Source organism: Geotrypetes seraphini, chromosome 1 (genome assembly GCF_902459505.1).
Source record: "Geotrypetes seraphini chromosome 1, aGeoSer1.1, whole genome shotgun sequence".
NCBI classification, from domain to species: Eukaryota; Metazoa; Chordata; class Amphibia; order Gymnophiona; family Dermophiidae; genus Geotrypetes; species Geotrypetes seraphini.
This window is the reverse complement of record NC_047084.1, coordinates 449,851,727-449,877,599: the sequence shown is the minus strand read 5'-3', so window position 1 is coordinate 449,877,599 and position 25,873 is coordinate 449,851,727. Positions and strand designations below refer to the sequence as shown.

The following is a 25,873-nucleotide window of genomic DNA, read 5'->3' as shown; positions in this document are numbered from 1 at the left end:
CCTACCGTTAAGTCACCTATATATTGCAGAAAGAGCTCCCCTCCGAAGCACCGGGCCCAATAGCAGCTCGAAGGGCATCTTACCACCCCTCAAGTCACCCAGTAGACCCGAGGTCCTAATATAATGCAAAACCTGTAGGTAGGGGAACAGATCCCGTATACCGAACCCAAACTTACCCCTAAGTTCTGTAAAGGGCCTAACACCTCCCTGTACCGGGTCCCACAACTGTCCCACACACACCAAACCCCCGTGACTCCCAGTCTACAAACACTCCCCCATCCCTTCCCGGTGGGAAGTCAGGGTTGTGTCTCAACGGAGTATACCAGGAATGTCTCCTACCCCCCAATAAACAAGCTCGGGTCTGATTCCATACCCTCAAGGAAGTCACTACTGAGGATACCCCCCCTACCAGTCGCGCCCTACCAGGTACCCACGGCCTATGTAATAAAGGCACCCCATCACTTAAATTTTGCTCAATTCCCACCCACAGTTTCAGCGTCTGCGTCTGCCATTCTAAGAGGGCGCGCAGCTGAGCAGCCTGATAATATTTCACCACATCTGGGACCCCCAGCCCTCCATCCCCTCTCCCCATACATAGGACCTTCCTACTCACCCTTGGCCGCCTACCAGCCCAAATAAAATTAAAGATTTGCCTTTGAACCCCCTCTAGCGTTTTTCTACCCACCCAAAGAGGCAATACTTGAAATAAAAACAACAAACGAGGCAAAATCATCATCTTCACAACGGCCACCCTGCCCAACCAAGAGAAATACAGATCTTTCCAATTAAGCAAATCTTGGCGAATACGACGAAAGAGCGGGGGAAAGTTAAGATCATATAAATCCACTCCCGGCGGTCCAAAATAAACACCGAGATATCGCAAAGAGCGCTGAACCCATCGAAACGGGTATCGATCTCGGAAATGGGACACCCGGTCCTCAGGCAAGTTAATGTTGAGGAGCTCTGATTTACCAACATTGACCCGAAAACCCGACACCCCACCATAAATGTCCAACTCCCTTAATATAGCCGGCAGGGAGGTCGCAGGTTCTTCCACCGTGAACAGAATATCATCCGCAAACAAGGCCAGCTTAAAATCCCCTCCCGGTACCATAACCCCCTTAATATCCTGATTCATCCTCACTCTCTGCGCCAGGGGTTCTACTGTCAAAGCAAAAAGGAGCGGAGAAAGCGGGCACCCCTGACGTGTGCCCCTTGCCAGAGAGAAAGTCTCTGAATAACCACCATTCACCTTAATGCAGCTCAAAGGGCCACTATACAGGACCCGAATCCAGTCCCGCATGCGTGGGCCCAACCCCACCGATTCTAGCACCCGAAATAAAAAGGGCCAAGCTACCCTATCGAATGCCTTCTCAGCATCAATAGATAAAAACACCGTTTCTCGCCCCCCCCCTCGCCCTATCATATAAGTTATAGACCCTACGAGTATTATCACCAACCTGTCTGCCTACCACAAAGCCCGACTGATCTGGATGGATCAGCCGAGGTATCCAACTCATCAATCGATCCGCCAAAAATCGCGTGAAGATCTTAGTATCAACCCCCAGCAAGGATATCGGCCTGTAGGAAGCACATTGGAGGGGATCCTTCCCCTCCTTAGCTAACACCGTCACTCCCGCCAAGCGCATAAAGTAAGGGAGGGTACTATTCCCTTGTAAAGAGTTAAGGAAACGCAATAAAGGAGGTAGTAGCAGATCTTGAAAACGTTTGTAGTACCGGACAGTAAATCCATCTAACCCAGGCGATTTACCAAGCTTCATAGAACGCAACGCGCTACGAGCCTCAAGCAATGTAAGAGGGCGGTCCAACCGCGCCCCATCAACCTGTGTAATCTGGGGCAATTCTGCTGAATTTAAGTAAGCGTCCTGGTCCCGCGAGGGCCCTGGATCTTCCGGGGTATAAAGCTGGGAATAATATTCCACAAACCGAGCACGGATAGCATCCTCAGTCTGCAACACCTCCCCAGAAGCCGCTCGGAGTGACAAGATCTGGTTGCGCGTCTGTCGCACCCTAAGACGGTGCGCAACCAGTCGACTAGCTTTATTAGACAACTCAAAATATCTCTGCTGGAGGAGCTGTAAGTTATGATGTAATCTGTCCAAGTCTAAAGCCTGGAGATCCCTACGGGCCTGAAACAAGCGCTCCCGCAATGTCACATTCCAAGGAGAACGCTTATGCAAACTCTCCAATCTACCAATCTCGGTTAACAGGCCCGCTGCCTCCTCCCGCCGCTTACGCTGTCGGGCCGATGCCAGAGCTATTAAGCTGCCCCTAAACCCCTCCCAAACCGCTTCCAATGAAGCTCCACACTCCACATTTACATTGAGATAGTCTTGTATCCACCCTTCGATCTGTGTTCCCACCTCTGGGTCATCTAAAAGACTATCATTAAAACGCCAAAATTTCCGTCCCGAGCCTCCACCCACCCCCTGGAATCGTAACCACACCGGGGCATGGTCCGACCATGTTAGTGACTCAATCCCCGCAGACTCCACCCTCCGAAGTAGTCCCCGCTCCACAAAAACATAATCAATTCTAGAATATGAGGAGTGTATTCCCGAAAAGTAAGTTTAGTCCTTAACCGAAGGATGTAGCCACCTCCAGCAGTCCATCACATTCAGATTGGCCAATGCCTCCCGCAACAGTTTACGATCCCTTCTCCCATATTGATCCGCCCTCCCTGAGTTATCCAAATGAGGGGTCACTGTATGATTAAAATCCCCACCAAAAACCAGAGCTCCCCCCTTAAACTTGAGGATCTGAGGGACTAACTCACGAAAGAAGGTCCCCTGACCCTCATTAGGGGCATATACATTTACCAGGGAGTACAAGACCCCCTCAATCGGAGCCTCCAACATAATGTATCTGCCCTGTGGATCCCGCACCACCCTACGTACCTCACAACGGATCCCCTTACGAATAAGAATTCCCACCCCACCCCTCTTAGAAGTGCCCACCCGGGAAGCCCAGAAGGCCTGCGGAAACCTGTGATTTCCAGCCAAGGATTCATGGGACTGCAGTAAGTGTGTTTCCTGGACAAAGCAAACATCAGCCCTCAAACGGAGCAATTCCCTATAGAAGGCCCTTCTCTTGTTGGGAGAATTGAGACCCCTAATATTATAAGAAACCAGTTTAAACGCCCCCATATTCCAAATAAAATAATGACAATGCAAACCCAACCCCAACAAGTATGTCCCCCCATCCCCCCCTCTCCCCCCTCATCCCTCCCCACCACCCCCCCTCCCCCACAGTGAGAGTCCTCAGATCTCCCACCAACATATAAAGAAGTGAACCATCTCCACGGCCCCTTACACACATCCCTCACACAAACAACAACTATCAAAAACGAAGTGTACAAGATTCCCCCATACACCAACCCACCAGTCCCTCAAGTTCCCATGTCACCCTTTACACTCCCCCCTCCCCCACTCCACACTACCTCCCATTTAACACCCACCTGAAACCTTCAACGTCCCCCTCCCCCCCCATCCCCAACCAGGTAATGTATAACCCCCACACAACACTCTCCCAAGGAGAAAGATTCAACTGTCCAGTCCTCCGGAGGGGAGTCCAAGGACCCCCCGCCGAGGCCCGAAACTGGCATTGGAAACAGGAAATAGACAAGTACATTCAGTCAGCTCTCAGGGAGGAGCACTTGAGGACGAAGCAGTGGCCCGATGAGGGGGTCCACCCCCTCTGCCACCCCTCCCGCTTCGGGATCCATTTTCCACTCGTTGCCAGCGGGAGGTAGAAGGACGCACACCCTGGCCAGGTACTACACCTCCCGCCGGGGCAGCCTCCTCAGGGATCTCAATACCCGCTTGTTGTAGCAGCCCACGAGCCTCTCGAACAGTGGTAACTCTGGTGTGAACTCCGTTGATGGTAATAACAACACCAAAAGGGTAAGTCCAGCGATAGCGCAAATTGCTGCGCTGCAAAGCCTTGGTCACTTCCCTGAACGCCCGCCGTTTCTGGAGTGTGCCAGCAGCTAAATCCTGATAAAACTCCAGCCGGTGTCCCTCCCAGGTGACTGTGCCCATCTCCCGGGCTCTGCGGAAAATCCGCTCTTTAAGGACAAAGCTCTGAAGACACAACACTATATCCTTCGATTGATCCAGTGTCCTGGGTCCCAGCGCACGATGAGCCCGCTCCAGTCCCGGCTCTAATGTGTCGTCTTGCAGGAGCCACCTGATCAGCTTGATTGTAGTAGCCCGAACATCTTTAAACTCAGGCAGGTCTGGCAGGCCCCGCACCCTCAAATTGTTACGCCGGGTGCGGTTCTCCAGGTCCTCGACCTTATCCTGTAGAAGTTGGTAATCCGCAGACACCGTCTCCAGTGATCTCTGCATTCCGGTTACGCTGTCCTCACAGCTATCCATGCGCATCTCCACCACCTCGACCCTCGTGCCCACCTCCACCAGGTCGGTGCGCAACTCCTGCACCGCCTCCCGAACCTGCACCGCTACCGCAGAAATTACAGATTTTACCTCTGCGATCCATCGCTGCATATCCGCTTTAGTAAGCGGGTCCATCAGCAAACTCTGACACCGGATCCTCCACCATATCCGCCACAGCCGCCAGGGCCCTGCTCGATTTCGCTGCCTCCCCGCTGCAAATTTCAGGGCCCATGCTGCCACGTGTTGCCCGGCTCAGCGCTTGTTCCATCGTGCGCTGGCCGGGTTTGTCGCCGGGCAACTTTTTTCGCGTTGCCATAGTGATCGCTGCGACTTCACATGCCTCACCAGCCCCCGGGGACAAAAATTTTGCGCTGTTTTCACACCAAAATGATAGTTATTTCGCCGGCCTGAACAGGAGCTCTCAGTTCAAGCTCCCATCCGTGGCGATGACATCACTTCCTCTATCGGGGATGTAATTTTGAAGTTTTGATGCTATGTAGTTTGGTGTCATTTTGTAGAAAGTCTTGAAAGCTAGCACTAAGACTTTAAAGCGCATCGTTTTTGGATAGGTAGCCAGTGCATGGATGTTAGTGTAGGGGTGACATGGTTGCGAACGCCCAAATTTTTTAGGAGTCGGATTGCAGCGTTTTGCACATCTTGTAGACGGGAGAGTGTTTTTGCTGGTAAGCCCACTAGTAGAGCATTGCAGTAATCTAAGTGGGATAGTACAAACGCATGGAGTAAATGGGTGAAATTGTTTTCTGAAAAGTAAGCACGGAAGCATTTTAGTTGGCGGAGTGGTACAAAGCAAACTCAAAATTCAGTGGTCCTGTTATAAAAATCCATGTTAGGATTAAAGCAAAGGTGAAATCCATGTGGGAACAAGCCAACAAAGTTTCTGTGGGTAGAGCAAAATTGAAGGAGAAAGACAGATTTGTGGAGAAGCTGAACACACTAATGGACATACTTACCTGAAGGTATGAATTAAAAGAGTTGTACTGATGCCAGATGCATGCAATTCTGCCTGTCAGTGGAATACATATACTTTGTGACTATAGTAGAGAGATTCCTGTGATTGAGTTAGTTTTTATAAAACGTCAAAGAGAGAAAGGAGGGATCTCAGATTGGACCAGTCAACCTCCCTGAGATCAGACGACAAGAACTACAGAAGAAAGGAAGGAGCATTGACGAATGAAATGAAGAGCAAGAGATGATGGAAAGATCTTTGCTTGAAGTGGAGGAAGATCCTGTTGCTCTAGAGAAAGCTAGGAAGAGGCCATAATATAATACTGAGGATAAAACCAACATAGCCCATGCCAGTTTAAGAGATCATACTGGACCGAGAGAGACAGCAAAGATTGCTACTGATGCAGGACTCACTCACTTGGACACTGCTTTGGTGATTGATAACAACAAGGTGAAGAGGGCTCAGGCGAGAATTATGAAAAAATTGAATGCAAATTTTGAGGAGGAACTGCAGCAGAATGGCATCAGTTGCATTTTCTCTGATGGTCATGATGATGATACCAGGGTCACGTTAAAGGCAGAAGAAATGGCAAAACATATCCAGACGTGGTGAAAGAGGAACATTACATAATTTATATGGAGTCAGGAGGTAGGTGTGGATTGTCTGTAACCTACATACAAATGAACTAGCATTCAGACACTTGGCGACTGCTTTAGATGGCAAGACATTAAGCAACAAACGGGCTGGTCCCATTGGAAAAATGCTGGATTCTGCTACTGAACTGGAAATGAATCCTGATTTTACTAAGATCTCTGTTGGCCCTAATCTTCCTCAGCTCAGCGAAGTGATCAAAGACTTAAGCACAGACCAAAGCTATGGCTATAGAATTGTTAACTACCATTAGAACAGATGTTTTGCCAAAAGACCTGGCTCTGTTGGAAACAGGATCTATATCACATAGCAGATAGCTAACAATAGCTCTGGGGGGGGGGTCATGAGAATATGGCTTTTCAAGCATAATCTGAAAGGAAAGAGTGTGCGCATGAGCGGGGATTGCTCTGGGTGTGGGTAGGGGGCATGTTAACGATCGTCCCCCATTTGCATGAAGGCCTTTACTGAATTAGTCGGCCGGCATGCAAACGGAAATGGATCGCACACGGTTTGAAGGTTTAGTGAATCCTGCCCAATGTTCTAGAATTCTTGGATTTATGTGCCTAGCTGCTATCAGTTGGGTGCAAGGATTTACACTAGTTTTCAGTAGGTGTTAAGTCTCACATCCAAAGTTGGGTGCAATAATCTGAGCTACGCATTATTTCATAAAGGTTGCTTAGTGCTAAGCCATCTTTACAGAACTGGCACTTAGTGTGTGCATTTTAACAGCACCTAACTTTGGGTGCAATTTATTGAATCTGGCCCAAAATCTTTACAGAACGGATGGCAACCATCCCAAGAGTTTCTGGATCTTTAATTCTTTTGGATCAAGATTTCCATATGCCCTGAAGAGAAGAATGGAAAACAGAATTTTGACAGTGGAATGAGGTGGGATTCCAGTCAGTAAAATCCATCACTATTCAGCTCTGGATAAAGAGGAGCAAAGGTTAATCCTACCCAAGTTGGAAGTAGGGAGAAAGGGCAGAGGGTATGTAGCACGGATCTTATACATGATGCAATGAAAGCGATACTGCTAGCAGAACGCAGTGAATTACATAATTCACCCCAAGCAGCAGCCTGCAAAGGGAGATAACATTTCAGTGGAGTGAATCATGGAGAATGAAACCTGGTTCTCTCACTCTCTGCCAAAGTAGGATAGGGCAGATCAAAAATAAGTTTCAAAAGTATCAACACACATTTAGAGAAACCCAAGGAATGGGGGAGGGGGTACTGAAAGAAACAGAACAAGTGGGGGAAGCAATTGGAATATGGCTCAATTTGCAGATATGTCTATTCTAACCAGTCTACTGAAAGTGTCAAGATTTTGGAAGACTAACCAGATTTAAGAAATACGGGCAAGATGTAATGCAAAGGGATTCTTTTACCCGAGCTAATACGTAAGTGTTGCCATACTGGGACAGATCACAGGTCCATCAAGCCCAGTATCCTGTTTCCAACAGAGGCCAATTCAGGTCACAAGTACCTGGCAAGATACCAAAAACGTAGAACAGATCTTATGCTGCTTATCCTAGAAATAAGCAGTAGATTTTCCCAAGTCCCTCTTAATAGCAGCTTAGGGACTTTTTTTAGGAAATTATCCAAACCTTTCTTAAATCCTGCTAAACTTTTAGCATATTTTACCAAACTTTTACCATATTCTCTGGCAACAAATTCCAAACTTTAATTATGTTTATTAAACATTTTAACTAGAGAATGACACGAGGAAAAAATTTGTCCCCGTCACTGTGCCATCCCCGCAACCACCGACCCTGTTCCCGCAGCATCCATACAAGCCTCAGTACTGCAATATTTAGCTTATTCCTTCCTTATAAATCAAAGTTCTGGCTGCTAAACTAGAGAAAGATGTTCAGCTGGCAGGGATTTGTTTATAAATTTTTATCAACACAACTAAATATACTACTTTAACCTAAAGCAAAAAAAAAAAAAAATATATATATATATATATATATATATATATATATATATATATATATATATATATATATATATATTTTTTTTTTTTTTTATTTTTTTTACCTTTTTTGTCTGGTTCCTGCTTTCCGCATCTTCTCGTTCATTTCCTTCCATCCACTGTCTGCCTTCTCTGTCTCTTCCATATGCTCTGTTACTGTGCCTTCCATCTCTCCCTCCACCCCCACCCCAATTGGTCTGCCACCCATCTTCTTCCCTCCACTCTCCCATAGTCTGGAATCTCTCTCTTCCCCATTTCCCTTCAGCATCTATTCCTCTGCAACCCACCTTCCCCAGGTCCCTTCAGCGTCTGTTGCTCCCCACCCCACCTTCCCCAGTTCCCTTCAGCGTCAGTTCCTCCACACCCCACCTTCCCCAGTTCCCTTCAGTGTCTGTTCCTCTCCAGGTCCCTTCAACGTCTGTTCCTCCCCACCCCACCTTCCCCAGGTATGTTCTTTCCACTCCACCTTTCCTCCCTTTCTCCCTCCCTGCTCCTTACCTTCGCAACAGGCAATTTCTCAAGATGTGCTTCCTACCAGCAGCCGGAGTGTTAAAATCACGTGTGGCTACAGGAAAGGTCATCTCTGATGCAACTTCCGGTTGCTCAGATATGACCTTTACGGCAGCCACACGCAATTTCAACGCTCCAGCTGCTGGTAGGAAGCACATTTAGAGAAACTGCCTGCTGCAAAGGTAAGGAGCAGGGAGAGAGATGCTCAGCGGCGATCGGGCGGTGGCAGCTATCAGTATGGAGGGAGTGCAATCGGTGTCCGCGCGCATTCCCTCTCTTCCATGTGGAGACAAGGCCATTCACCACTCCACGGGGCAGTAAATGGCCTTCTCCCCTTACCCGCAGCGACCAATCCTTTCTTCTACCCCCGGTGGTTACCCGTGGCTAGCCACAGGTAACAGCCACCGTGTCATTCTCTAGTTTTAACCGCACTTCAATTTAGCAACAGCACGGTGTACAAAATATATAAAAACAAGAAACAAAAAGAATGCCATTTAAAATAGGAAAGCAAAGAAAAGACAAAGACAAGAAAAGGAAAAATTAAATTAAAATGAAATCCAAATAATTTATAACTAAAAACAAATTTTTTTTTTTTTTTAAAACAATCTTGTTTAAATAGTTGCCAAAAGAAACAGGATCCTAAGTCACCAATCCTCTCATAAAAATGCTAAACCAAAAAGATGAGTCAACTATTGATCTGAATTTGTTCTAAGATAACTCAGAACAAATTATGACTGGGAGGGAATTCCACAGGCAATGAACTGCTGCAAAAAATGGCAGACTTCTGCATAGATGCTAGACATACCAAATGAGCAGTCAGTGAAAGTAGACTACGAGAAGGCTTATAGGGAACTAATAATTTTCCTAAATAGTCTGATTGACCCGATTGTAATGCTTTATACGCAAGCGTTAAAGCCTTATGCATAAAGCGAAATTTAATGGGTAGCCAGTGATATTCCTTTATAAAAGGATAAATGTAATCATATCTTCGAGCATTTACAAGGACTCTGATAGCAGTATTTGGATAGTTTGCAGTTTCTTAATCCTTTATTCTTTATTAAAATATTTCAAAATACAAAGCTTCAAAATCTTACATCATAGCAGCCATATACATCACTATAATAACATTTTCCTGCCTTCCAAATTATCCCCAACCCATTCACTATTATAATAACAATAAAGAAGAAATAACAGGTAACACTACTCATCAAAATCATATTCTTTCCTATTATAATTATTCAAATCATTAAACCCCCCCCAACAACCCCAAACCACCCCCACCTCTAAGGCCAGGAGGTGACACAATTGCTATAAATTCAAACTATTGTGATCTATTCTAATATAGTAGATTCTTCTCAGATTTTATATTTAGACCATAAATGGATATTTGGTTTCTTCTCATTGCAGTTAGTTTAGACATATTATAGCTTGTGTTGAGACCTGCTGGGGAGTAATTTACCTTACCATTTCGAAGGTGAAGACGAAATTTAAGCCCTATGTTTTCCTGGAGGAACTTGTGGTTTCTGCAGGCCCGATGGATGCCTTTCTCAAGCGCGGAGCTCGAATGCGTAGCATTCCTTGGCTGTGGGAGGCACACAAGCTGAAGCATCGGCACCCTCTTTCGAGGGTACATCTTTATCTCCGGCGGAGTGGAATCCTCTAAGTCGCCCTGGGGCGCTAGAGGGGAAGTTGGAAGAGGAAACACCCCAGAGCGCTCTCTTTCCCGATCAGAAGAGTACGGTAGTCAACTCTGCACAGGAGGCAGAGAAGCCAAGACAGCCATCGGAGGAATTGAAGCAGTGGATCCCCGAAGGGGTTGGAGGAGCTGCCGTACAGCGAAAGATTAGAGAAACTGGGCCTCTTCTCCCTCGAACAGAGGAGATTGATCGAGACATTCAATGTACTGAAGGGATAGACTTAGTAGATAAGGACAGGTTGTTCACCCTCTCCAAGGTAGGGAGAATGAGAGGGCACTCTCTAAAGTTGAAAGGGGATAGATTCCATACGAACGTAAGGAAGTTCTTCTTCACCCAGAGAGTAGTAGAAAACTGGAACGCTCTTCCGGAGTTTGTCATAGGAGAAAACACCCTCCAGGAATTCAAGACAAAGTTAGACAAGTTCCTGCTGATCAAGAACGTGCACAGGTAGGGCTAGTCTCAGTTAGGGCGCTGGTCTTTGACCAGAGGGTCGCCACATGAGCGGACTGCTGGGCATGATGGACCACTGGTCTGACCCAGCAGCAGCAATTCTTATGTTCTTATTTTCTTAAACTGAATACTGCTCCTGTCGAGGTTACATGTACTTTGTCTCCACCAGAGAGTCTTGGAATAGAGCTTCTACCCATGCAAACACCCAAGGGTTTTAATATGGAAACACTTTGGGATGCAATATCTAACTTACAATTCTCTTTGGGGACCCAAATGCAGCAACTTACAGCACGTTACACAACGGTTGTTTCAGAAAATTTGGATTCAAAAAAATAGACTATCTAGTCTGGAAAATAAAGTGAATGGATATGAGACCAGAGTAAAAACTATAGAATCCCAGGCCTTAACTTGGGTTAAGGCTATTGGGAATCTTAATTTCAAAGTAGAATTACTGGAGAACATGACCAGGAGATGTAATCTTCAGATTATAAACTTTCCAAAGCTACCACTTATATCAGCACATGATACATTTAAGAAATATTTGTTTGAAGTTTTGAAAGTTGCTGAGTCCTCATATCCGCCTCTCTCAAAAATTTATTATTTACCAAGTAGAGTTAAGGCTCAAAATCCAAACCAGCTGATAGTTTGGATCTAACAAATTTCTTAGAGAGATCAGATAATGAGGCACCGGAAACTGCTACGCTGCTTGTACAATTTGCTATTGATTCAGACAGGGAATGGGTGCTTAAGCTGTTTTTTAAATATAAAGATACCCCATTTATGTCAAAAATAGTGAGAATGTATCCAGATGTGTCATGATCTATCCAAAAGAGAAGAAAACAGTTTCTTATTTTAAGACCCCAAGCTTTGTGGTTGGGCGAGACGTTCATTCTCAGATACCGCTGTAAATGTGTGATGGTCTATCAGGGGAATAGATATGTCTTTTTTGAACCTCAACAGTTGTCAAAGTTTATTTCTGCCAAAGAGCAAAGTGAGATCTGCTACTTCAAATATTATCTCAATGAAGTTAAGGGCTCCTTTTATCAAGCCGCGCTAGCGGGGTTAACGCGCGCGACGTTTCATCACGCGTTAACTCCCGCGCTGGCCTAAAAACCAACGCTTGCTCAAGGGAGGTGTTAGCGGCCAACAGCTTAGCGCGCGGTATTACACGCGTTAAACCGCTAGCATGGCTTGATAAAAGGAGCCCTAAGTTTCAGAGCCCACCCAGCCACATCATTATTTTCCTTTGTACATATTATTGAGTGAAATATTTCAGTTAAATTCACAGCTTTAGCTTCTTATATTGAGGACTAATTATACAATCCGGTAAACTTGAGTTCCTGGTGTATTTAATTTCTGAATTCTTGAAAGGATTTTTTCTGATATATTAGTTTTTCTTATGCACTTTTTGAACCTCTTGAAAGATGTTAAAACTGGTATTGTATTATTTCTGTTTTTGACTAATTTGTTTCTTAAAAAAAAAAAAAAATCTGTTCTGATTTAGCACATGCACTCAAGTCAACATATTAAAATTATTTTGCCAATCGCATCAGTTGGCCATTTGGGAAGCTAGAGATGCTGGAATTATAAGAAAGCGAAAGATGTTATTTATACAAATCTGGGATTCATATTTGCAAGATTTGCATCCTAAGGGCCGTAGTGCGATTTTAAGTTGGATCTCTTAATTGGGTTTTTATTTAGTTAATGAAGAGAGTATCATTGGGAAGAAAGTACTATTGGGTGGGGAGGGGGTGGGGGTGGAGAGGGACGGAAAAGGTTCAAACATATACATAAAGTGGGGGTTTATTGAAATTGGAATTTGTCTTTTATTATGTATGTTATATTATAAAAGTTGATGCATTATTGCTGTGCTTTGATGTTGTATTCAATGATGTTTGCATCAATAAAAACTGTCTGAATCTAAAATTAACATTTTGATCTGTTTAATAGTTTACTCTAAGAAAATGCATCTTGCTAAACAATTGCAGAATGTTCCAAGAGCACCATCTAGTGGACCAAACCATGAAACGAGCTTCCCAGCAAGAAGCCTTACTGAAGAAGATACCGTCTACTAATAGCCAGTGGCATAGCCAAACAGCCAATTTTGGCTGGGCCTGAGCTCAAAGCAGATGGGCAAAATGTTTTCTCTGCCCTGCTCCACCCCCCACCGCAAAATATAAATACTTTAGCTAACGAGGATCTCCAAGCTCTGTTAGCTGAAGACTCTCTCTGAAAGTGGCCAGAACGCCCTTTCACCAAGCTTGGCAGGCAGCAGCAAGGCTCCTAAGCCACAGATGTTGGCACCTCAGTGGCTCAAGGATGCTGCCAGCCACTGCTATGCTTAGTAGATGGGAGTTTGGGCCATCATTGGAGGAGTTCCTCAGCTGGCAGTGCTCGGGGATCCCTACCAGCTAGTGCAAGGTTAAGTAGGTACTTCAACATTGGAGACATAAAAAACAGAAATGCATTAAAACAACTTAACACTGAGCTACTGTATTTGATAAAGGTCATGATAGTTTCCTTAATCACTAGATCATTCATTCACTTAACGAATATGCCAACTGCAAAACTCATTCAGGTATAGTCATCCTTTTCAAAATACACACACATACAACATATACACACACACAAACATGTACACACATACAATGGTACCTTGGTTTATGAGCATAATTCGTTCCAGAAGCATAGCATGCTCATAAGCCAAAGCACTCGTATATCAAAGCAAAAATCCTCATAAGCCATAATGTAGGCCCAGACGATTTGTTGCACAACCAAGGTTTGCTATGGTGGCCCAGGGGTGGGTACCTGCCTGTGGGTGCAGCAGTCCCTTTAGTAGGGTGGCTTCCTTCCCTTGGGGTTCCCGTGCGGCTGTCCTCCCACTTCAGGCGATGTCTCTGCTGTCCGCCAGCGCCTTCTGGCTCCTGATCCAAGCCAGCCACCATCTTGTGCAAGCATGCACATGACCTCTCAGCTCCCAAGCCAAGCTGGCTGCCGCCCCGATAACGTGCACACCACGTGCAAGCACGCACAACATTGCATGCTCATTGCTGTTGTGCGTGTTTGCACACGGTGCACATATTGTCGGGGTGGTGGCCGGCTTGGCTCGGGAGCCTGGAAGTGCTGGCGTATGGCAGAGGCATTGCCTGAAGCAGAAGGGCAGCCGCACGGAGACCCCAAGGGAAGGAAGCCACCTGATGAAGGGTCTGCGGCACCCACAGACAGGTACCCACCCCTGGGCCACCATAGCTGAGAGCTTGTTTACCGAGTCAACATTCGGTTGCGAGTCACAAATTTAGCAAATGCTTTGCTTGTCTTGCAAAACACTTGCAAACCGCATTACTCGCAAACTGAGGTTTGACTGTATATTTATATACACTTCCCCCTCCAAATTTGCGGTTTCGGCAATAGCGATTTCACATATTCGCGATTTTTGGGGGAGGGGGCAAAAAAACCCCACACACACATAATTTAGCCTTCCCCCGGCATCCCAGGCTCACCTGGTGGTCTAGCAGGCTTTCAAGGCAGGAGCGATCTTCCTACGCTCCTGCCCCGTGCAGATCACCAATAGGAAATGGCTGCCGTGAGCTCCCACCGTAGTCTCGAGAGACTATGGGAACTCAAGGCAGCCATTTCCTATTGGCGATCTGCATGAGGCAGGAGCATAGGAAGATTGCTCCTGCCCCGAAAGCCTGCTAGACCACCAGGTAAGGCAGGGATGCCGGGGGGAAGGTGAGAAGGAGGCGGGGGTGGGTCAGAGCCGGACCAGAAGATATTCGCGGTATTTCACTATTCGTGGTCCGGCTCTGCTCCTATCCCCCGCGAATCCGGAGGGAGAAGTGTATACAATTTTTCCTCACTGCTTCCTAGCATATTTAGATTAAAATAATATAAAAATATTGCCCTTATTCACTTTCCTTTATTAGTGTCCAAAGGTAGTTCATCCCCCCCCAAAAAAAAAATCTACAAAAAATAATTCTCTGTATCTTAATCAAAATCCATGCTGCACTTATATCCCTGTTGGACAAAATGAACAAAGAGCAACAACAGAAAAATCCAACTGAAGCTGCAGTAAAAAATCACCAAAACGGAAAAACCAACAGAAACTGCAGGGTCCCTTGGTTGGTAAAAAGGTTTTTATATTACTGTATTTTAATTTGGTACATCTTGCCTGCATCTTGTACATTGCCTGCAGTTTCTGTTGGTTTTGCACCTATATCCATTCCACAATGAAATATTGTAATTTCTTAAATGTCCAATTCTCCAAAACAGTCCACTACATTGATGTCCAAGCTTAAAACCTCACTTATCTCAACAAATTCCGACCTCTAGTTACACCTCAATTATCAGCAGGCTTTTTCAGGGAGTCTCTCTCTTTCTCTACATGCTGCTGGTGGTTGACCCAGAAGCCTTCCCTCTAACGCAAAATGCAAAAGCATCAGAGGGAAGAATTCCAGGTCAACCACCTGTAGCATGTAGGAACCGCTGCCGGTGACCTGTAAAGAAGCTTTTGAGTCCTCCACTACAGGGTGGGTGGGCCAGGCTCACCCAAGCCTTCCCCAAGGCTAGGACCCTGCTTAACACTTGAGTAAAACACACTTCACCTACCTCCTAAAGCAAGTAACAATTTAAAACTACACCAAATTACAGATATAAAAGCATAAATTACAGCAACAGTACCAACTTAAATCTTCCCCTTGACTATAAGAAACACCAAAAAATTATTTTCCCTAACGCCCAACAGGGACCACATGTGACTGTGTGTATTGTAGTCTCACTCAATTGGGCAGCCAGAAAAGGAGCTGATGTGATGAAGGTAAAGTTCTAGATGCTCCCCAATGCAGAAATGACTAAGCAATCCCAAAGGGGAGGTAAGTACTCACAAAGACAGCAGCAGAGAAAAGCCAGCAATGTAGAGGTTACGCTGGGCCCGGAAGAGTTTCATGTGAAGATGCTCTATGGCCACAGGGTTGTTCTGCAGGTTGACTTGTTCACCAACGTTATATTTCTGGACTTCACGAAAAGCATCTGTCAGATGTTGAAATGAGAAAAGAGCTGGTTTCAGACATAAAAACACCCAGGAGGAGTTTATTGCAACTTTACAACTACATCTCTCCCCCTCAAACTTTTTTGGTTTCATTCCAAAAGTAGTTAATAAGAACCCTGCAGTTGCAGTATGGGACATTCAACATCGAGAGGCCCGGTAGGAGAAATGGAAGCTGAAGATGCACTGCTTACAGTTCTCCAGTGAGGTGAGGTGGAGGGATGGGGAGTCCAGGCAACTGCATACTTGCAAATTCATGAGCTAGGTTCAGGGAGCCAAGGTCTATTGTAATGACTAGGCTGGACTGGAAGAATAAGGGAGAATTTAAAAAAAAAATACTGATGGGGAGTTGCACATGAAGGTTTATAACTTGAGCAGGCATGTACAGAAGTTACTAGAGGAAGCCTAAAGGAGCAGCAGGAGGGAAAGGAATAAATTACGTAAGTACATAAGGATGAAAATGTATGAAACTTCAGCCCTTGAAAAACGCTTGGCCTGACCAGCCTGCCTACAATAAAGTAGAAGCTTTGCTCAGTTCCAAGGCTGGCAGCAGTTTGGCAATTTCTAGAGCAGCTGTGCTTGTAGAGGAGCTAACCATCAGAGCTATCGGCATTTTCTGGGGAATTAAATAAGCCTATAGGAGATGTAGGAAACGGTATGGAATCCCTGGCAACCGTTACCATATTTTGAGGTGAAGGAGCTGCTTTGTGGAGAAAATGTATGCATGCTACTCCTGCACACAAGCTGATGATAACTGTCATGCAATGTTCCTACAGAAGCAGTTCCACATGTGCTTTCAGCAGAACCCCCACAAGGTAGGGCTGAAGAGTTGGAAGCAATTTTTGTGCTGTGGAGTCGGAGAAAATGTGCTGACTCCTGACCAGTGTTCCCTCTAAGCGGGCGGGTGTTGTGAGCAAACTTTTTTCACTGTGAGCTAAAAATATCGGGCGCCAGCAAGTTATGAGCCAAATAAATATGTTGCTTTCTACCACAGAACTTCCTTACGTTTGTATGGAATCTATCCCCTTTCAACTTTAGAGAGTGCCCTCTCGTTCTCCCTGCCTTAGCTACTAAGTCTATTCCCTTCAGTACCTTGAATGTTTCTATCATGTCCCCTCTCAATCTCCTCTGCTCAAGGGAGAAGAGGCCCAGTTTCTCTAATCTTTCGCTGTACGGCAACTCCTCCAGCCCCTTAACCATTTTAGTTGCTCTTCTCTGGATCCTTTCGAGTAGTACCGTGTCCTTCTTAAAGTACCAGTGCTGGACGCAGTACTCCAGGTGAGGGCGTACCATGGCCCGGTACAGCAGCATGATAACCTTCTCTGTCTCTTCAGTCCAGCATCTGCCCCTTCCATTCACTGTCTATCTTTCCCTGCCATCTCTCCTCCTGCCCCCCCCCCCCACCCCCCAATTTGGTCTAGCATCCATCATCTTCCTTCTGTTCCCCTCATGGTCTGGCATCTCTATCCTTCCCTCCCCCCTGTGGTTTTTAGCATATCTCTCTTCTCATTTCCTCCACTCAGATCTGATCATTCTCTGCTCTCTCTTCCCTTTTCTTCTCTGGTCTTCCTTCTCTATTTTCTGCCTCCATCTAAATTAAATTCTTTCTTACTATTTAGTCCCGTTTCCCTCTTTTCACTGTGTCTACACACAGCTTGTCACCCCTTTCCCTCACCCCTCCATTATCTTACTATTTTCTTCCCCCTTTATTTATCTCCTCCTTCCATCCAGTATGTGTTCTTTCCCCACTTCCATTCAGCATCTGCTCTCCCTTCTCAACTGACATCCATCTGCCTTCTGCTCTCTCTCCCTTCTTCTCACTTCCATCATCTGTCCCCTTCTCTCTCTCTCTCATCTCCTCCATTCCATCATCTGCCCCTTCTCTCTCTCTCTCTCTCTCCCCCCCCCAACTTCCATCATCTGCCCCCCTTCCCCTCACCTTTGTGGGTCACTTTCTTTCCCCTGAGGGTGGCTCATGTCACAGGGGAAGCTTTGGCCGAGCAGAACCGCTTGATTGACAGTGGAACTTACTTGATTGATGTCGATGCTGGGGCCCGTTGCCGTTTGAAGGAAAAAAAAAAAAAAGGTGGAAAAAAGGAACCTGTAAAGGCGAGAGGAAGGGAAACCTCCAGGACAGCTGCTTTTTGCCCTCCTTCAGCGGCCCAAGAGTTCAGACCAGCAGCGGCAGCTCTGTATGCTTTTAACTTCGGCACAGAGCTGCCCCTAATCAATAGTTTAGCGCGGTTTCATGAGGCAGCCTCGGGGCCTTTGATAGCCGGCCCGCTTCGATGATGCGATGTGGGCCGGCCTAGCAAAGGCCCCGAGGCTGCCTTATGAAACCGCGCTAAACTATTGATTAGGGGCAGCTCTGTGCCGAAGTTAAAAGCATACACAGCTGCCGCTGCTGGTCTGGAGGTGCGGAGACAAGGCAGGAGGCAAACGCGGTGGAAGGCAGGAGTCCCGGCGAAGGCAGGAGTCCCGGCACAGCGACTGCAACAGGAAGTTGCAAGTCAGCTGACGCCGGCCTTTCGTTGCGGCGGGGACCGAATCCTTCGCGGACCGGCAAGATTTTGTTTGCGGACCGGCGGTTGAAGAACTGTGCTCTACACTGTGTGCGCTGTGACGAGAAACTTGTGCGCTGCGAGGTAATATTTTGTGCGCCAGCGCACCCCAGCGCAGCTTAGCGGGAACACTGTTTGACTACACTTCCCCCTCCCCATTCGCGGTTCCTGCACTCGCGGTTTCATATAATCGTGATTTTTTTCTGAGGAGGGGGAAAATAAAAAAAAACAGTCTTCATGTAAAAAAATTCATCTTTTTTCTCCCTGCCGCCTTCCTGGCCTTACCTGGTGGTCTAGAGGGCTTTCAGGGCAGGAGTGATCTTCCTACGCTCCTGCCCCGTGCAGATCACCATGAGGAAATTGCTGCTGGGAGTTCCCGTAGTCTCTCGAGTCTACGTCGGGAACTCCCTACAGCCATTTCCTGATGGCGATCTGCACGGGGCAGGAGCGTAGGAAGATCGCTCCTGCCCCAAAAGTCCTCTAGACCACCAGGTAAGGCCGGGAAGGCGGCAGGGAGGTGTGGGTGGGTCAGAGCCGGATAATCACGGTTTTTCGGCATTTGCGGTCCAGCTCTGCCCGTATCCCTCGCGAATGACGAGGGAGAAGTGTAACTCCTAATAGAGTTAAACTGCAGATGGGTAACTTCAGATGATGCAATTGGACGAATTATCAGACCAATTACAATCGGTCCAACAAAAACATTTTGAATATGGTAATCGGGCGAGCCGTCAGTTGGCTTATAAGTTGAAAGCTCAAAAATTGAGGAATGTGATTACTAAGGTGACAGCCACTGATGGTTCAGCCTGTTATACGCCGGAATCTATTGCAGGTGCTTTCCTTTCATTTTATCAACAACTATATACTCCTGAACAAGATGTATCTCAAGTTCAAATTGATAATTATTTGGCACAGACACAGCTTCCTAAATTGACGACTGAAGAAGCAGAGTGTCTGTCAGCCCCTATTTCGGAAGCTGAAACTCAATGGGCGATTTCCACTTTGGCTTATGGGAAAGCACCTGGGTTAGATGGCTTTACGAATAGATTTTATAAATGTTTTAGACATTTGCTTGTAGGCCCTCTTACTCGAGCCTTTAATAGTCTGGAAATGGGTAAGGAGTTGCCTCATTCGTGGAGATTGGCGGGTATAACACTTATTTTGAAACCGGGAAAAAATTCTATGCTTTGTGGATCATATCGTCCAATTTCATTGTTAGACACTGATTACAAAATTTTCACAAAAATATTGGCTCGTAGGTTGCAATGTTATATGACTTATTTAGTACAGGATGACCAAGCGGGTTTTATTGCGGGGAGGCAAACATATGATAATATTCGTAGATTGCTTCATTTGATTTGGTTTGTACAACATGAAAAGATGCCAGCATTGCTGTTGAGTGCTGACGCGGAAAAGGCCTTTGATAGGGTGTCGTGGCCATTTTTGTTGAGCACTTTATCAGCTATGGGAATTAGAGGACAGTTTTTTATGTGGATTCAGATTCTATATACTAAGCCTTTAGCAGCTCTCCGGATTAATGGGGGGTATACAGATTCATTTCAGTTAGCCAGAGGAACAAGACAAGGTTGTGCGCTTTCGCCACTACTTTTTGCGTTGGTGATGGAGCCTTTTGCTTCTCATGTTCGAGCCCAGCAGAATATTCATGGCATGGTTTGTAATGGACTTTCCACAAAGTTATTGATGTTTGCTGATGATGTTATTTTTACAGTAACTGATCCCTGTGTTACTCTCCCGGGTATTATAGGTGAATTGTCTGCCTATGGCGCTGTATCTGGATTTCAGACCAACATGGATAAGTCTGAGATATTGAATTTGTCAGTACATCCAAGGGATTGTGCTTTTTTGAAAGCTACTTATTCTTTTAAATGGGCATCTAAATTTATACGTTATTTAGGAATCAATGTGCCAGCGCGGCTTTGCTCTTTGTTTGAAGTTAATTATCCAGCGATTTTGCAATCTCTTTGGGTTGATTTGGATAGATGGGAGAATGTTTCCTTATCATGGTTTGGTCGCATACAAAGTGTAAAGATGATGGTATTGCCGAAGCTACTTTATCTTTTTCAGGCTTTACCAATTCCTTTGTCTGCTGCTTTCTTTCGTGGGGTGGCTAGAAAAATTTTTAAATACATTTGGAAGAGTCGACCCCCACGGGTGCCTAGGAATGTGTTGTATCAATTCCGCTCTCAGGGGGGTATGGCTGTACCCTGTTTGAGGCGTTATTATGAGGCTGCTCAACTGAAGTCTTTTTTGAGTTGGTGTAAGGATAGATCAAAAAGCTGGGTTCGAGGGGAAAAAATTTTGGGATCGGAAGAGTTTTGTCGGGTGATCCCTTGGTTAAAAGTGGAAGAGGCTCGACAATTGTTTAAGGGGGCTAACCCTTTTTTGCAACATACGTTTGTGATGTGGATTAGGTTGCGTAATAGGTTTTTCCCCTCTCGATTGTATTTTCGTAGTACCCCGTTGTGGGTTGCGTGGGGTTTTGCACCAGGAAGATCTGATTGTCGTTTTCGGGTTTGGGCTCAAATGGGTCTTATGGATTTGGGAGATTTTGTGGAAGAGGGGCGATTATTATCATTTTTGGAATTGAGGGAAGCTTATGATTTGTTGCCGACTGATTATTTTCGCTATCTTCAAGCAATAGATTTTATTAGGCGCAGGGCTCTTGATGATATTTGTTTGGAAGAAACCACCCTAGAATGGGCAATTATGGGTAGTAGTGGTAAGGGGTGTATTACTAGATTCTATAAAGCTCTTATTCAACAACAAGCTTCCCCGGTAAAATATCTATCTCTTTGGGAGGGACTTTTACGCCCAGTGCCACCGATTATTAAATGGGAGCGGGTGTTTAGTCGCCTGCTTCGAGTTTCTATAGCCAGCTCTTTGGTGGAAAATGGATATAAGATGCTTTATCAATGGTACCTAACACCCCAACGTCTTCATCTCATGTATCCTCAAGTATCTAATTTATGTTGGAGGCGCTGTGGTTGTTTGGGTACCTTCCTTCATATCTGGTGGGATTGTCCGAAGGTAGTCCCATATTGGGATATGGTATTTGAATTGTTATCTGATATTTTACATACCACGATTTCTCGAGCTATGGGTAGTGCTCTTTTACATCTACCTTTGGTTCCATTGTCTTCTAATACACATAAATTGGCTTGTTATATTTTTACTGCTGCTCGTCTTTTGTTAGCGGCATATTGGAAACAGGCCTTTCCCCCAGGTCGACTACACTTACTACGAAAAATAGATTTTATTTTTCGTATGTCTAAATTGACGGCATTGACAAAACCTCGTCTTACACCCTTTTTTAAGGTGTGGAATCCTTATATTCGGTGGTGTGAATGTCCTTCATGATCTGAGTGTTTAGCTACATTTGTGTAACCCTATGTGAAAGCTGATTTTGGGGTGGGTTAGGGGGGGGGTTTATTTTGATTTATATGATTCTTGTTTGCATTGTGCTGAAGATTCAAGTACAACTTTATCTTTTTACTAATTTGGGGGGAAGAGGTTGGAGAAAATGTGACATTGTAGATATCTGTTTGCTTAACCTCTGTGTTTTTGTTTTGTATATTTGAAAAATTATTAATAAACAATTTACAAAAAAAAAAAAAAAAAAAAACTGCAGATGGGTAATTTAGATGACCGCCCAACTAAATTCTGCTGCTGCCGCCACTGCTCAACATTAAAAAAAAAAAAAAAAAAACGGCTTGGAGATTTCAACTTTAGCCCGTAGCGAACTTATGCTCCGGGGCTCTAAAGTGTGCATGCCGGCTTCCCTTCTCTCCAAAACCGGAAGTTATGTCCGGGGGGGAGGGGAGAGAAGAGAAGGGAAGCCGGCACGCACATGTTAGAGGCCCAAAGCAAGCGTTCACTAGGGGCTAAGGCAAGAGACAGGTCAGTGAAGCTTACAATTTACTCTTCTTGCTGCCGGGTCCTGCCTACTTTCTGTTTCCGCAAAGGCAGGACCCGGAAGCATTTCTCCCAATAGGTCATCGCAATCTTGGGCCGATCAGCCTTCCTCTCTCCGACGGCCCGAAGCAGGGAGAGCTTGGGGTGGCGGCAGCTTTGGGGCCTGTTATCCAATGGCCGCGACAGTGGCTTGGGGGAGGGCAGGAGACTTCTGACCCAATTTTTTCCCCCCCCTACTCATTTAGGATACTGTGTGACCTGTAACAAAAGCATACACTTCTGATATACTTGTACTGTTCTGAGCCCCATTTTCTTTAGATGCACTTAAAAATGGGGAATTTGGAAACTTGCTTGAAAGTGACCCAGTTCTAGTGCAGGAGACTGAAAGCAGATTTCTCAATGTACTCTGCCGTAGTTTTTTTTTTTTTAGTACTCAGAAACCTCAGGCAGTTTTCCTTTCTGTCAGTGGTTAATACAAAGTAGTCATTAAAATACTGTACTAAATGCTAAGAAGGCCATTGGTATAAAAATGGGCTTCTTAACGTTTTGTGCACACTAAGCTTTAGTAAAAGAGCCCCAAAATATATATATATTTTTTTAAAATTATTTATTCATTTTTGAAATCCAATACATAGTGCAACAGAGAGAGAGGCATAAGGGGGAAGGATACTGGATGGAATTGGGTTGGAGGGAAAGAAAGTGGGCAGATGCTGATGGAAGTGGGGGGGGAAGGGAGAGGAGAGAGTGAAATGCAAGACCATAGGGGTGTGGGAGAGGGAAGGGAAGAAGAGTAGAGAGATGCCAGACCATTGCAGGAGGGAAGGGAAGAAGATGAATGCCAGAATAATAGGGGTGAAGGGAGAGATGGAAGGGGGATACAGGGAGAGAAGATGCCATATAGAAGGGGCAGAGAGAGGGTAGACAGTGGATGAAAGGAAGAGAGTGACAAGACTATGAGGAAAGTAGAAACCAGAGAAGACAATGTAGAAAAAAATTATATTTATTTTTTTTGCTTTAGGGGAGCTGCATCGCTGTTTCTGTGGTGCTGCATCGTATGCAGAGTCCAGCTTCTTGGTGGTTCAATTTAACCTTTGTCTACGTTTTTCTATTTTATCCACCCTTTTACAAAACTGTAGAGCGTTTTTTTAGCACCAGCCATGGTGGTAATTGCTCAGAATTCTATGAGAGTGAGCTGTTACCACCATGGCTAAAAACCACATTACAGTTTTGTAAAAGGGAGAGGGGTTAGTTTGTAATTACATATTCCATACTAGGCGAAGGTGTGTTCAAAAGACATGGTTTTCAGTTAGGATTGACTGTGTAGGATTGATCTGTACTAGTCTGGCTTGTTTAGTTTTACAATGGGTGTATTGAAGTACTGCTCACTGCAGTATGTAAGATGCTGCCTTTTCCTAGATACACTCTTGTGTGATGTGTGGATTGTTACTAAAAATCATGCTTTTCATACAGATGGGGGGGGGGGGTGCAAAAAAATGATGGGCATTGGGTGTCACATATGCTAGGTACACCACTGCCTTCATAGTTTATATCTAATCCACAAGCCTGCTTTTAGGACCTACAGGGTATGTATCCCTCTGATTCATGACAATTTCACTTCTCATGTTATCTTATCCATTCTTTTTATTATACAACTGCCCAGATAAGCATCATTCTTTGACGTGATTAGACCTTGAAAACTAACAGCAACAGTGTTCTCCCCAGAAATTTTTTCCAGCCATGAAAAACATTTGCTCCGTTTAGTGTGCTGGAGTTTAAAATGTTTGAGAGACGCTGCTCTATACCATTTGAAAGAGGGCAAATATCTAATTATTCACTTCTAGAATTGGATACTTCTTAAATTTAATAAAAAATTATGGAACCAAGTGTCAAACCTTAAGAAAGGCAGTCATATTGAGCATTGAAAAATAACTAATAATAATTGGTAATACAAATAGTACACATTTAGGGCTCTTTTTACTATGCTGCAATAGCAGTTTTACCGCATGCTTAGTTCGCGCAGAATTGCCACACGTGCAAGACGCTAACGCCAGCATTGAGCTGGCGTTAGTTCTAGCTGTGTAGCACGGCAATTCTGCACGCGCTAAAAACGCTATTGCAGCTTAGTAAAAGGAGCCCTTAATTTTCCCACCACCAAATTTCCCCGCCCCACCCAGCTACTTTTTCATGCCACCCGGCTGGAAAAGATTTCTGGGGAAAACACTGTATTTGCATACAATGGAAGTAGTATATGCAATAGAGAGTTGCGCAGGGACAGAAATCCCACCCGTCCCCGCCAAAATCCCACCTGTCCCCGCGAGGAATCCCACCCATCCCCACCAGTCCCCGTGAGGAATCCCCTCCATCCCCACCCGTCCCTATAAACTTCAGAAATAGTTATTTCATTTAATTATGCTACTGAATTAAAGGCTCTGGTAGAGACCCATTTACAAATAAGCAAAGAGACTTTATTAATTTAGAAATATTAATTGGGAAGAATACATACTTGGTAAACGGGTTTCTACCAGAGCCTCTAATGTAAATATAAAATATAAATACTCAGCTGATGAGAACCCCCAAGCTGTCAGCTGAGGACTTCCTTTGCAGTTGGCCGGGGGGTCTCTTTTGCCAAGCTTGGCAGGCAGCAGTAGTGTCCCTGAGTCACAGATGCTGGCACCTCAGTGTCAGCATAGCTATTGCTAGCAAACAGCATTTTCAGTTGGCATAACTAATGTCAGCAAAGGCCTATGGGAAATTATGACTCTGGATGCAGAATTCTGTGCTCCTGCACAGAATTCACATACATTAATCATTCAGCCAGACTGGATTGTTTATCAAGAAGATAGGCTGCTTGAATGGGACAAAGAAGCCAAAGACTAATCCCATCTACCATGCCTGCAAGCATCACACCCTCCTTATAAATTAAATTAACCATTGCTTCAAACAGTTTACAAATTCTAAACAGAAAGATACTGGGACATACAATAGTTTCTATACACAGAATAAGATTCCAAGCTATAAAAGCCTCCTTTCTGCAACACATCAGCAGCTCTCACTCTTCTCTCTTTCTCTGTCTATCCTTCTCTTTATCTATGGAACACGAAGCTTGGACCATCACCCCATCCCCCTTTTCTCTCTCTCTGCCTTTCCCTGGAACTTTAGGCTTCTATGTCTCTCTTTTCCTCTGAACTCTGTAAGGCAGGGAAACTGCGTTGCTCTCTCATTAATTGTAATGCTTATAAATATTGCTTTTCTGTAAGCCTATTTCTATAATATATTCTTTATGCAATCACCTCTGGCTGTGCCTTTTTGATTCTACTTCCTGGTGAATCTTCAGTGAGGGAACTGAACCTGTGACCTGGCGTTTGTAAGGGCGCCTCTCAAGTGACCCCACCAACCATACATTGTGGGGGCCACTAACAATCCTTACACTCAGTGGCTCATGGATGCTGCCAGTGACTGCTGTGCTTGGTGGAGGGGAGTTCTGGCCGTCTCTAGAGGAGGTCCTCTGCTGGCGGTGCTTGGGGATCCCCACCAGTCACAGCAAGGGTCAGCAAGTACTTCAACACTGTAGAACTAAAACCAGAAATGCATTTCCTTTTCTTTTAAACACAATACAAAGACATCTGCTATATACATTCCCAAAGCTAACATATTTTAGTCAATAAATTCCGTT

The 25,873-nt window shown here is 45.2% G+C and overlaps 1 protein-coding gene across 2 annotated transcripts in view; it reads right to left on the bottom strand.

The window, feature by feature from the left end:
* Positions 1 to 25,873, bottom strand: part of BCAP31 (B cell receptor associated protein 31) — a 62,706-nt gene that overhangs the window by 18,645 nt on the left and 18,188 nt on the right. For both annotated transcript variants that reach the window (XM_033920978.1, XM_033920986.1), the window contains exon 4: positions 15,549 to 15,693. In XM_033920978.1, coding sequence (XP_033776869.1) covers positions 15,549 to 15,693 — 145 coding nt within the window. The remainder of the gene's footprint in view (positions 1 to 15,548; positions 15,694 to 25,873) is intronic.